Raw genomic sequence first — 14084 nt, forward strand, 5'->3', positions numbered from 1 at the left:
AAATCAAAAGGTAAATTAGAAAGTATTTGAGTGAAAATGAAAATACAACATAATTTATGCAATGCTACTTAAGCAGAATTTAAGGGGAAAATTCATGAAGTGCCTATACAGAAAAAAGGAAGAAAAGGTCTCATACGATGATTCCAGCTTCAACCTTAAATGACGAGACGAAGGATAAATCGAACCCAAAGTAAAGAGAAGAAAAGAAAAATTAAGATCAAAGTGAAATCAATGAAATAGAAAACAGAAAAATAGAGATAGTCAATGAAAGCCTTTGAAAGTCAATGAAAGTTCTTTGAGAGCAAAACTAATAAGTCTCTAAGCAAACTGATCCAGAAAAAGAAAAAAGACACAAATCAGGGCACCTGGTTGGCTTAGTCAGTGGAGCATGCAACTCTTGATCTCAGGGTCATGAGTTTGAGCCCCAGGCTGGGTACAGAGATTACTTTAAAAAAAAAAAAAGACAAATCACCACTATCAGAAATGAGAGAGCTGACCCACCTACAGATTCTATAGACAGAAAAGAAGAGTAGAGAAATATTATGAATAACTTTATGCCTATAAATTCAACAACTTATGAGATGGGATAAATTCCTTCAAAAAACAAAGTACTGAGGCTCATTCAAGAAGAAACAGATAACCTGAAGAGCCCGATATGTATTAGAAAGAAATTTTAGTTAAAAAACCTTCCTATGAAGAAAACTTCAATTTCAGATGGATTTATGGGCTAAATCGACCAAACACTTAAGAAAAAAACAATACCAATACTGCACAAACTTATAGAAAATTGAAGAAGAGGAAAATATTTCCCAACTCATTCTATGAAGCCTCCACTACCCTGATACCAAAACCAGGCAGAGATATTACAAGAGAAGAAAACTACAGATCAGTGCAGGCATATCTTAGGGATATTGTGGGTTGAGATCCAGACCTCCACAATAAAGCGACTATCACAATAAAGTGAGTCAAATGAATTTCTGGTTTCCCAGTGCACGGAGAGGTTATGTTTACACTGTGCTGTAGCTTACTAAGTGTGCAGTAGCATTATGTCTAAAAAGCCAATGTATGCACCTTAATTAAAAATACTTTATTGCTTCAATCATATGTGGAATTTAAGAAACAAAACAGATGAACATAAGGGAAGGGAAGGAAAAATAAGATAACAGAAGGAGGCAAACCGTAAGAGACTCTTAACTACAGGGAACAAACTGAGGGCTGCTGGAGGGGCGCTGGGTGGGGGGATGGGGTAACTGGGTGATGGGCATTAAGGAGGGCACTTGATGTGATGAGCACTGGGTGTTATACGCAACTGATGAATCACTAAATTCTACCTCCGAAACTAATCATACACTATATATTAACTAAATTGAATTCTTAAAAAATACTTCATTGCTAAAAATGCTAACCATCATCTGAGCTTTGAGTTGTAATCACTAATCACAGATCACCATAATAAATACAATAATGAAACAGTTTGAAATTTTGTGAGAATTACCAAAATGTGATATAGAGACACGAAGTAAGCAAATGCTGCTGGAAAAACGGCACTGATCCATGCAATGAGAAATGATAAAAAGCGTACAAAACTGCTTGAATGCAGGGCAGCCACAACCTTCTAGGAATAATAAACACAGTATCTTCGAAGAACAATAAAGCGAAGTGCAGGAAAATGAGGTCTCTCTCACAAACACCGAAGCAAAAAAATTCTAAACAAAACTTGAGCAAACCGAATTAAAAAATATATAGACACGGTAATAGCTCGTGACAAGTAAGGGTTGTCCCAGAAAGCGAGGTTGGGCTAACAACTAAAAAGCAGTCAGGTCGCAGGTGTGCAGACTTAAAGAACTGCTGAGCAGGAAGAGACCTTAGAGATTATCACCCCGAACTCTTTGTATTCTAGATGAAGAAAGGGGGCCCAAGAGGCCAAGATCACACAGCTGATTAGGAGTCAGGCCTTGAGGCTAAACCTGGAGACCAGGCCAATCGTAGAAACACACGCTCTACTGTACCTCATTATTTGATGGCCACATATACCATGATTTCATTACTTTGACAGGAAGCATAGCGTGACGTCTTCGGAGTTAGGAATCCCAGGTTTGAATTCCATCCCTGCTTCCTACAGACTTCGGCATGTCATTTAAGGTCTCTAAGGCCTCAGTACCCTCCTCTGCTACATGGTGATAATCATGGTCTCCGCATCTCAGGTTGGTTGTGAGGATTAACTAAGGTAACACATCTACGGCACTGAGTAAAGCACTTGGCCCGTCCCAACGAAACTGTGACTACCACCACCACCACCAGTACCACCACCTCCTACCACCACATCTGCATTATGAGGACATCGAGGACAGACACTGTGCAGTCCACTCTTCGCAGACACTCTCCTGAAACCACCCAGACTCAGGAACCCCCCAAAGAGAAAGTCCTATAGATCATACAGGCATACCACGGGGATACTGCGGTTCAGTTCCAGACCATCTGATTTGCCATTTCTCTACATCTGGCCTGGACTCTACCGGGAATGAGACCTTTTATATGAGTGGCCTGTTTCCTTTTTTTTTTTCCTTCCCAATTACCTGCTTTCCTGTCCACAGTGGAAAGGGCTTCAGGATGGCAGGAGGAAAGAGCTTCACACGCCCCACTTTGTCTGTGAGTCCTCGGTACAGCAGCTCCATATATTGCTCCCGAGTGAAAAAGCAACCTCGAATGGTCATGTTTGCACCCGAAACCATGTGATCTTGGATCAATCCTGCCAATGGTTGGCCATCCTACAAACCAAAACAGGTAAGAAAGAAGGAAAATATGAGATCACAGCATAATTCCTAATCATCTGCTTGGAAGCCACGTACTAGCAACAGCGCTCCCTTCTACTCCTGTATTGTCCTGCCCACAGCCTCACTAGACCCAGGCTTGGGCCTCCCATCTGGAGAGCAAACTGCCTCCCAAAGCACGTGACCTGGGCTTCCTGACCGGCTTCCACCTTTACCATTTGCCCAGTGTTCTAGATCAAAACAGCTCCAAACTCATCCAGTTCCCCAAGCCTTCTCTCCATAATCCCATCTGGTTCTAGTTACTCCAGTGTATTTTTGGCATCTTTGCGTAAATTTGGCCTAGCTGCAGATTGCTGTGTTCTTGCTTTTATATTTTGGTTTTATGCTTCAGTATTTTTCACACATTTCTGGCCTGGTTTTCCTCTAAATCAGTCATCCATTCAATAAATATTTATTGAGAGAATACTGTATGCCCAGGCACTTGGGTTAGCCCTCCAATCTACTCTAGTGGACCAAACAGACATGATCCTTTATGGTGAGGAAAAACTAACAAATGCATGGACGAACACATTATCACAAAGAGTTTTAAATATCATGGAGGAAAAGAACAGATAGGTCATCATATAAATTAGAGGCAGGGGGATGGTCAGAAAGGATCTTTCAGGGTCAGTATTACAGAGCCCTGAGTATTACTGACTTAAGTGTCAGCTCTCTAAGGGGTAGGGGTTCCGCCAAAGGAACCTCGGGAGGCTTGAGAGGGCCTTGCTGTGCATGACTATAAAAAAGAAGAATGCTCACTTAAAAGTGTCTCTTCACAACGCAGCACATGTTCATGGCAAGGCCTTAATAAAAGCTGTTATCTACCAGATGCCCAACAAGGGCTTTCATGTAAGCCCCAGTGCCTTCATCTCATCTGAAACTTTTCACAGACTTTCTGAGCCCTAGTCTCCTGCAACTTATCTGGAGGTCTGTGTTCATGGCAACATAAGGCACACTAACGTAAAAATAGCTGTGCCCACTGACATGCTCTAAGAAACAGTGTTTGCAAACTTTTCAGTGTTTATGGGAACTTGAGAAAAATCTGTGCTTTGGATCTAAAGATTGTTATCATTTGATTACTTGTTAAATACTACCCAGTATTATGGCCACGTTTCATAACTAAGGCTAAAAGAACTCACAAATGCAGCCATGGAGAAGTGCCAGGAATTTAACCACATGTACTAATTCAAAGGATAAAAAGGATGCTTGTCAAATAGCGTACATACTGTGGCAACAGGCTCTATATAAACTCAAAGACAATTATTACAGACAGGCTGAATAGACAAGGCAAGGTCAGATGGTGCACACAACCTCTCTTACTAAGGCTTTGCGTTAAGAACATGAATAAAAAATTATACTCTGCGTCTTGTTCCAAAGACAAGGTCTTATTTTGCTTGGGAGGGTGGAAACCCAAACCAGTATTACGCATTTGCCTCATCCCACAGTCTTTGGGGGCAGATATAGATTTTTCCTTTTGTTTTCTTCCTTTAAAGAACATAATTACAAGTTATGTGATCTATTCAGTGCCTTCTCCTCTCTCCATCCAGATTTTTCCATGACTAGAAAATTATCTTAATGGCTAAATTGCTTTCAATGCAATAATCATGAATTGTAGGGAGAAATGCTGATTAAAGCAATTTACTAAGGGCCTCCTTATAATTCTGCATTTCCCAAATCTTGCTTAGGATCAGAAAGACGATCTCTCAGTCAAAAACCCAGATAATTGTTAGCTATCCTATTCCACCTAATATCACAGCAAAACGACATTACAATTAATGCCTTTGGTCAGGATGCTTTGAGAATTAGGGTATTCTGTGACTTGAATTTTCAGGCTAAGTGGATAGAGTCAGGAGACTCTCAAACCTTGTTTGAAAAAAAAAAAACTTTCCACAAGGCACTGGCCCTCAAAAAATACAACAAGCAGACAAAAAAATCCACAAAGAAACACATCAATGATAAGTTTAACTGTTTTCTCAGGAAAGAAAGACCTGGTATCATTCACCTCCTATTTTAAGTAAGAAAATAACATGCACCTCTACTAAACACATAAACAATAAAATAAAATGTACTTTAATCGGGTGCTATGGTTAATCAAGGGACAGAACCTGGGATCAGAAGAAATAGGTTAATAAATGAAGAGAAATGAAAATAAGGAAAATAAAGACACACCCAGAAAAATTACCCCCTCTCTCCCAAAAAACGACTTTCCTAGTTTAACAAAGCCAGCTCCTGTTCTCTTAGGACTTTACCACCAAAGTAGTTTAAGACATGTTGCATTTTTATAACCATTAGCAAAAATAGATTCCAAGTATTGGCATTTAGACTGAGGACTAAATGAAATTTATCAAGAATCAAAAAGCTCTGTACCGCTGACTAAAGGAATCTGATGGAAAGTGAAGTGAACCTTTGGGTCATCCCCTAGAAATTTCTTCCCTCCAAGAACTTAATTTATCGATGTAAGCTTATTTATCTGTGTTCTTCCTGCCTCCTGACCCAAAATTCGTGGGCATGCGACCACATGTTGAGGCACACCTGGATTCAAACAGGTCGGCCCTCTGAAGGACACGGCGTAAGCATGAAGCCCTTGCATGACTTTACTCAATCAAAATGAAGTATGGAACATTCAAGTTCCTTGGTCTGAGAGCTTCAGAGCACCCCAGGTCTCCATTCCCACTCCCCTCATGTCCAGCGGTCGCTCTGCCAGCCACAAGTGAACCATCTACGGCTTCCTGGCAGCGTATGCGGCGGTGAAAGGTGAGCCCACCTCTAGAGTCAGAGAGCCAGTTCAGTCCTGGGACCCACCCACCTACTGCCATGTGGCCTCATTCAGCCCCAGCCTTGCCTGGTAAGTGAGGCTAATGACCCACGATGCTGAACACTTAGGCTTGGGAGTCAAAGGTGCTGGGTTCAAGTCCTGGCCTCATCACTGGCTGGCAAGTCACTCGTGTTTCCTCATCTGAAAATCGCACCTATCTCATAAGGTTGTTGTGAGGACTAAGAGAACGTCTGCAAACAGCTTAGAGCAGCGCACAGGGAGTGCCAAATGAATGGTGGCTTTTACTGCCACCTCAATGACAGTGACGGCTCTTATTTATGTGAAAAGGCAAAAAAATCAATTTTCAAGTTAGTAAAATATTATTCTAACTTCCAAGGGACCTCAGTGGGCCTTTAGCCCCTCCTTCCTACTTTTAGTCCCTTCACTAGTCCAGCACTGGCTGAAGTGGGCAGAGAAGGGAATGAGAGCTAAACTCAAACAGCTGGGTTCGGCATGAAGCCACAACAGTGTGTGTGAGGGACGCTGAGCCCCTTGGCCACTGCCTGCTGCCCTGGGTGGCAGGTGACTGCTGGGAAGAGAAGTTCCCAGGTGGGGAGGGCACTGACTGGCGCTGGACATCTCCGAGCAGCCCCCTGTGCTCGCCTGTGTGCAGAAGTCCCATCTCTCCTGCAGAAGGGCAGCGAGACCCACGGAGGTGGAAAGCAGCAGAGCCCCGAGGAGCTGGGAGCCCCCTGTAACTTTCTCCGCGTCCTCAGCAGTGTCCTGGAAGAAGCCAGAACCCTCTATTCCACGGGCCCCTGCCCTGGAGCTACCCACTGACCCCAGAAGCTGGCAAGAGCCCAGACCTGAAGTGCCAAGTTGTGCCAGCGATGACCACGGAACAGCCTCAAGGTCAGACCTACCTTGGGAACAAGGTACTGCTGATCTGTGCAGGCCAGGACATAGGCCTCAGCCCGGCCCAGTTCGCTCTGGGGGAAGTGGGCATTCATCTCGTCTCCGTCGAAGTCAGCGTTATAGGCCTTGCAGTTGGCATAGTGGAGCCGCAGGACTTTCTCCTCGGGCAGGATGCGGGCGTGGTGGGCCTGGATGGAGGGTCTGTGCAGGGTGGGCTGTCGGTTCAGCAGGAGGATGTCCCCATTCTTCACATGCCGGCACACCTGAGGCCAGAGCAGAGCAAAGGGGGGTGGTCGGTGACAACATCAGCAGCTTCTCTACAGTGCCCAGGGCTCCCCTCAGCCTGGTCTGTTCGCGGCTTCCGTGCATCTCGTGTTTTACTCAACCAAATCAAAGGGGAATTTCTAGTCTGGAGTGAAACCCCAGAAATCTCTGAGAAATAGCTACAAGCCCCTTGTAGCCCTGATCCTGGCTCTGGGCTCAGAGATTCAAGGAACAGAGCAGGCTCCAGGACCCTGCCCAGCAGACTCTGTCTTCTTCAGAGAGGAACGGCCTTTCCAGAGTCTTAGATTCCTCTGGCTATTGGTCTAGGGAAAGACATGAACACATCTGAAGACAGCATATCTGCATGTAACTGTGAAACCCCTGACTTGAAAGGGCCTGGCAGGCCTCTGGAATCCCCCCTCCCACAGTCACATGTCAGTACGTTACTCTAAACGTGAATCCCATGTTTTAGAACTACCTCACCCAGCCTCAAACAGTACTGCCAGGACTGGAGCACAGGGTTCTGACTCCCAGGTCAATGCCTTCTGAAAACATTCTTTTGTACTTAAAACATTAATAAGAAATTTAAATTGCCATAGTTGTTTGAGAAAGCAATCTGACAACAGATTTAAAAACATTTAAAACTCATTTCCTTTTGGCATTTTATAAGGAAAAAAGTGCCAATGTGAGGTTATATAAACACGTATGTTTCAGCAGCAGTGTTTACAGTGGAAAAACCTGGAATAACTCAGGCTGCCCCACAGAAGCGGCACGGGTATATAAGCCATAGTATACACTATGGAATATTATGAAATGATGAAAAAGCTGAGTTAAATCTATATTAGTCCTGAAGTGATGGCAATAATGTATTCCAGTAAAAAAAAAAAAAAAAAAAACCAAAAAACAAATCCCTGTGCCATCTAATGTGACAGGATGAGGCAAATGAAAACCCAATGCAATTCTGTATGTATTTATATACATGAGGGAAAAGGCTCCCTGGATCCTTACCCAGCTGTGCCCATGGACTCCGCAGGGGCAAGGGCACGTGGGGAAGAGTAAAGCACAGAGTTCCTACCACCTTTACCTCCACCCATCTTAGTAGTGTTCCTGAGACAATGAGCGTGTATTACTTCCACATTTTTTTTTTAAAGATCTTCAACTATTTTTAAGGAAAGCAAGAACTACTGAACAAGTGATGTGCTTATTGTGGGGGCAAAAATTAGAAAATACAAACAGAGAACAGAACAAAACCACAAGTAATTTTACTCCTTAAACATGGCCACCATTCACACTTTCCCCCCTTACCAATATGCCACCGGTCACGTCCTCCTGACAGAACACCACCTCCCACAAAGCTGACCTCAGTGGAAAGCTCATTAAGCCTCAGGCTGCCCTTCAACTCCCCTTATATCAACTACTGTGCTTCCTAAATGATGCACACGAACGCTATTTTAAAAAGCGAACACATGAAGGCAGCTGCTGCCCCAACCACTCTGCAGGCCCCCTGAGCAGCCCAGAGCAGTTATGGGGACTGGGTCAGACCCCTCCCACCCAAGTTCCCCCAAATCACAGCAGGCAACAGGCTGGGAGTAAGAAATCACTCCAAGTCTAGTCTCTTCTTGTGTTGCCTGTATTTACGAAGCTGAACCAGAAAAGTGGCTACAGAGAGAGCCTAGAAGTGAACAAAAGATCCTCCCCATCCTCCCTGCGGACACACACAAATTTTCAGCTGAGCTGAAGGCTTCCTCCAGGTCAGGGAAGCAGGGAGCAAAACTAAAATTCTAAAAGCACTTAGCAATGAGACAGTCTTTCTGCTCCCCAAGGAGTTCCAACCTTCCCCTCTCTGCTCCCACATCCATGTTTCCAAGGAGACCCGAACTCCTGCGGATTCCCCTGAGGGTCTGCCCAGGATACGTCACAGAGCCTGAGCTGACTTTCAAGGTCTTATTTCTTTAGCCTCTCCAGGGAGACACTGCCCAGACCTGTGGCCCAGGCCCAAAACCCCAGGATGGGCCTCAGAGTTGAGTCTCGTAAATTCGAGACATCCTCCAGCATAAGCAAACCCCACAGCTGGGAAGGCACACAGGCCAGGCTGGCAGGCACCGGCCAATCCAAACAGAAGCCCTGGAGCACAGGGAGCTCCCCTCGCCAACCCAAACCTGAGGCCCTTCCTTTCTCTTGTCTCTAAATAAATACTGCAGTGAAAATTAGCATGCCCCAGTGCCCGGGTCAGAGTTTTCAGAGGCATACTCAGAGCCAAAGAGCGGCTTCTGGCAAGCTGCTGTGCTGGGAAATGAGACTCAGCCGTCCTGGCCACCTCCTCCTGATTTAGAAGGCCCAGAGGAAGGGACAGAGGTTTCACACCTCCCAGGGGAAACGGGTCCTGTCAGTCATCCTTTCCCTTCTCGCCTAATCTGCAGTCTTTCTTCTGGGGACCTAGCTCTCTCCTTCCCGGTCATGTCCCCCAGCCCTTGAGCTGGTCCCAATCTACATGCAACATATTAACCGAAGTCTTTTAAAAATACATTAAAAGTACATGTGCACGTGATTATATAAGTAAGTACTGTATGTAATGTTATTAAGATTTTGGAAAATAAAAATAATCATCCTTAGTCCCCAGGTCCTGATGTAAGAACTGCTCTTCCTTCATAAAGTCCCGTCCTGTCTCTGCCCCTGGATTACCAGGACTAACGTGGCCCTCCTAACTCTGAGCCTCCTGCACCTCAGCCTGGATCCATCTACCCCACAGAGGCTTCCTGAGCCCAGCTCCTCCTACACCCTGGGTGCTGGGGAGAGAGTGGTGAGCAGAACACCCTGCCCGCACCCTCATGGCATTTAGGAACTGGAAGGAGGATAAGTGGGTACACGCATGATGACAACACAACGTGGTGAGAACAAGGAAGGGAGGCTGAGGTGTGGTGGGAACACAGTGGGGGGCGGGCCTCATACTAGTTTCGAGAGTGGCAAACTACAGCACACAAGTGGGACACCAGCTTTTGTAAGCAGAGTCTTCTGGGAACACTGCCAGGCCCATTCATTTGTGCACTGCCACAGCGGCTCCGACACTACAAAGGCAGGCTTGATCAGCTGCATCAGAGCCTAAAATATTTACTACCTGGCCCTTTCCTGGAAAAGTTTACAGACCCCTGCCCTAGAGGAGGAGCACTTCTCGGAAACCTGAAGGACTAGCAGAGTTGGCCGGGGAGTCTGGGGGAGGGCAAAGCGATCCAGGCAGGGACACAAGCGCACACGGGCAAGGCCCCGATGGCAGCCAGCTGGAGTGTGGGGGGAGAGCTGAGAGGTGAGGCTGGAGGAGAAATCGGGGACAGTGTGCCCAGGACTGGAACTTAAGTTGGAAGACCAGCGACCAGGCCAACTGCATTCAACCTCCCCACTGCTCGGAACTCATTTCAGCCACTTCCCAGGAATCGAGCAGCAATGGCAGCAGGCCAGCCCTCCCTCTCCTAAGCCCTGGATTCCGCTCCCCTCTAACCCTGCAGACGTAACTAAGGCCATGCGAAGTTCTCCATGCCCTTGCCCCATCCTCACACCCCAGTCACATCAGAAACCCGCTATCCTTCTGCTTTTCTTTCAAATGCCCTCAGCTCCTGGCTTCGCGGCCTCACAAGAGCTCTGGGACCCGGCTCCTCCCACTGTTCAAACTGCTCTCCTACGTCACCAGTGACCTTCACTTGGACAAATCAGATGTGCCCTCCCACCATTTCCTCACTCTTCTCGAAGAGTTCACGTTTAACTTCACAAGCATCTAACAAGTGCCCCTGGGAGAGCTGAAGATACCCAGGGATTGGTATTGACCCGGAAGCGCCCCACAACCCCGTATGGGAAACAGATGCAGATGTCAAATGAGTTGGCCCAGTCTGCCCACTCTCTTCTCCCTCAGCTTCCCCGGCCCTCCCTGCCTTCCTCCTGCTCCCGCATTTCAGCCCCAACAAGGCCCCCATTTTCTCTCCATTGTATCTTGTGCTCAGAGCTAAACACTCTGAAAATCTCATTTCCTAACTCTACAGCCCATAATTTGAGTCCCACACACCCACCTTTCACGGAAGATGGGCCTTTAGATTCCCCACCATCACCTCACTTTACAGGGGCCACTGCATCTTCTTCTAGGGCACTCCCCACTCTCCTGCTTTGTTCTTACCTCTTATGTCTTCCACAGTCCTGACCCCCAAACTTTCTAAGTAACCCCCTGGGACTCTCTCTCTGAAACATCCCTGTCATAACCTTCCCTTCTCTACAGCCCTCAGGCTGGCCCTCACCTGCCTCCTGATGACTCCAAACCCTCCCTGCCCTCCCACCCTGCCCATTCCCCTCAGCCACCCTTCTTCCTGAGCATCAATCACATAAAGCCACAGGCCTCCACTGCTAATTCCCTACTGTATCTGCCACACCACTGCGCCATGGCGCCACACATTCCCTGCCCCCACCACGCTGTAAACTCCACAGTGGGACCCTGTCTGCAGTGACCGGCAAAGTGCGGCAGCGGAGAGAGCAGTGTGTCCTCCATTCCACCTGACCCCACTCTCTTCTCCTCTCAATTTTTCTGACCGTGAGACTCTTTGGGATGTTTGGCTTGAGTTAACATGAAGATTACTTCGTGTTTGTCTTGATTCACCCTACGTTACATGAAATACGGCTTGAGTTCTCCTACATCTCTCACAAACCTCCTACCAAGACAGCAAGCCCTTGAGAAAGGCAGAAGGATCCTGTGAGCCTGAACATAGACCTTACGTAACCCACGAGAAAAGAACAAAGCAGGTGACTTGATGTGCGTCTGCCCGTGTCTCCTACCGCCAAAGCAGAACACTGGCAGCGAGTTATTGCTCTGCCCTGGCAAAGCTACGAGACAGAGAAGCAGCGAGATGACAAGCTGTGGGGAAGAACCACCAGTCACGACAAGGCCAGAGTGCTTCCCTAATTACTCTTTGTTCTTCCCCTGAAGTTCCTTCAAGACTGAGGGAAACTTTGTAGAGCTCGATCTCATTACGGAAGAAGACCTTGATGGGCCACCGGGTGTGCACAAGTCAGAACACAAGGACAGGTCTGACAAACGCGCGGAGGAAACGTGGTGAGGAAAACGCACTCGGTCAGACCCTTGACTCTGTGTACTCACCCACACACTAACCCAGAATAAAAATCCATTTCACCTCAACAACTTCTGCCGCTACTGCCTCGTTAGTAGGGCCCCCCCAGTATAAATGGCCATCTTTAACAGGACACAAATGAGGTCACCCACCGATTTCGCACCCTCAGCTAATCAATCATGTACTCTTTCCAGCGGAGCCCAGTTAAGCCTTAGGATCCCTTAACACTGTACTATGGGCAGCCACCAGCAATCGCCAGAAAATGAGGCAACAGATGAAACTCATGGGTTATCAGTTATCACGGACATATCACACAGGACATTTCCTTCCTTTAGGGCAGTTCCCAAACGTTAGCATGTGGAGAAACCTAAAGCGCTTGTTAAAACACAGATTCCTGGGCCCCATTCCCAGAGATTCTAATCCATTTTGTGTGGGGTGGGGAGGAGAGAGGGTGAATGTGCATTTCTCACAAGCTCTAGGGATGCTGTCGCTGATGATGATCTGAGGACCACCCTTTGAGTCGCCCCGCTTAAGGACAGCAAATTTGCCTGCCCCAGGACCACAACTGAGTTATGATTAGGGAGCATTTCTCAAGCCTTGGATGGGTACCCAGAATTGTGCTGCATGACATGGAACAGCCAAGTGAAGCTTTAATCATGGGGTCAGGATCCTAGGAACTCCTCCAGCTGGGGAGGTAAAGCAAACACCACAAAGCCCCTAACGAACACCCACGTGTGGGGGAAGCTTCATCCCGGGGAAGGCAGAACAGCTCATAGATTCCTGTCAGCACTCATGATTCGCAGTCACAGGGGAGCTATCTGGCCGAGTCCCTGATCAAATCTGCCCACTACTCACAATTTTTGTCCCCTGGGGCTTAGGTGCCCCCATGGCTGGCGTCAGGAGCTGCTTGGCCACGGCTTCCCGCTGGGTCAGGTCGACGGCACTCAGGGCTGTACGGCTGCCATCCTCGTTGATGACCATGGAGGCTCCTGGGTGCACGTTGGGGCCATTGATGACTGCTTGCCTCAGTTCCTGAACATTCCAGGGGGTGACTGGTTGAGGGTAGGTCAGTTTTGTGGCAAACACCTGGAAATGGAGTGGATATGAAAGTTCGGGGAAGGCAGAAAAGATGACACAGGAGGATTCAAAACCTGACTCCACAGGCTGTGTGACTTCTTCCCTAAGACATGGAGGGGCTATCCTTGCCACAGTGGTCCTTCAGGGAGTAAGCAACATCCTGTCTGTCTTCTCCACAGGGCCATTTTTCTAGACTTGAGGCCTTAAGGGAATAGAGAACAGGCCTCCTTTCCTAGCAGTCTGTCTGAACATTAGAACTTTGGTAACCCATTTTAACACTTCATCATTTCCTCACCCACCGATCAATTCACAGTTCCCAGAGGGAACCCAGAATGGGACACTAGGTTGAGAGAGGTGGCAAATACCTGCCCTCAAGTACCACAGCGCAGCCCTCCCCGCTCTCGCAGACATCACTAAGTGATCCTGGCCCTTGCCCCGAGCCCAGACATGGCGTTGGAGCCTCCACCCGGCAGTTTCGGCTGCCACTACAATCAAGGTGGCGCTTGAGATGAAACCGATTCGGCCTCCTGATCCACGAGAAAATGCAGTGTTCCGCTTAACGCTAGACCTGCACTATACTCCGAGAGAAACGAGTTCCCTGGTTAAGTGAGTTTCTAAGCTGCTGAATATCATAAACCCTCTGACGCTTCCAAATGCACTTAACTACATCAGAGCCTCTGAGGAGTCTGACGTAAAGAACCTGGTTGGATTCTGTCCAGGTTCTCTGTCCATCTCTGCTTGGGTGACACTGCGAGAGGCCTTCCCTGTCACCCCAGCCAGCGCTCCCTTTCCCCCTCGCCTGCCCCACTTTTGCCAATGCGCTGACCACTGCCTCACAGAGTGTTTATGCTCCAATGTATTTGTTTATTCGTCTCCACCACTGGAATGTAAGCTTCTCAGGGGACACTCTAGTCTGTCTGGTTCACTGCTCATCTCTAGCTTATTCCCTAAACTTATTTCAGCTCCTTGCTCCCACAGCACCTCTCCACAGTGCTCTACGGGAAGTGTATGCCACAGGGACTAAGAGGTAGTCTCACACAGTCAGCCTCTCACCCCATCCTGTGAGTAACTTCAGAGTCCCTCCTTAGGACCAGGCATTATGGAATGAAACCAGAGCCAAGAAATAGAGGCCTGGCACCCTTGAAGGTAGAAAGAGGAGGC

General features: G+C 47.4%; 1 protein-coding gene across 1 annotated transcript in view; it reads right to left on the bottom strand.

Moving 5' to 3' along the window:
- Window positions 1–14084, bottom strand: part of POLR1A (RNA polymerase I subunit A) — an 86550-nt gene that overhangs the window by 47080 nt on the left and 25386 nt on the right. The window contains exons 12-14 of the mRNA XM_026481395.4: window positions 12702–12932; window positions 6489–6743; window positions 2577–2768 (exon numbers count right to left, since the gene is read on the bottom strand). Coding sequence (XP_026337180.2) covers window positions 2577–2768; window positions 6489–6743; window positions 12702–12932 — 678 coding nt within the window. The remainder of the gene's footprint in view (window positions 1–2576; window positions 2769–6488; window positions 6744–12701; window positions 12933–14084) is intronic.

This window comes from Ursus arctos, unplaced genomic scaffold, assembly GCF_023065955.2.
Source record: "Ursus arctos isolate Adak ecotype North America unplaced genomic scaffold, UrsArc2.0 scaffold_8, whole genome shotgun sequence".
Lineage (NCBI taxonomy): Eukaryota > Metazoa > Chordata > Mammalia > Carnivora > Ursidae > Ursus > Ursus arctos.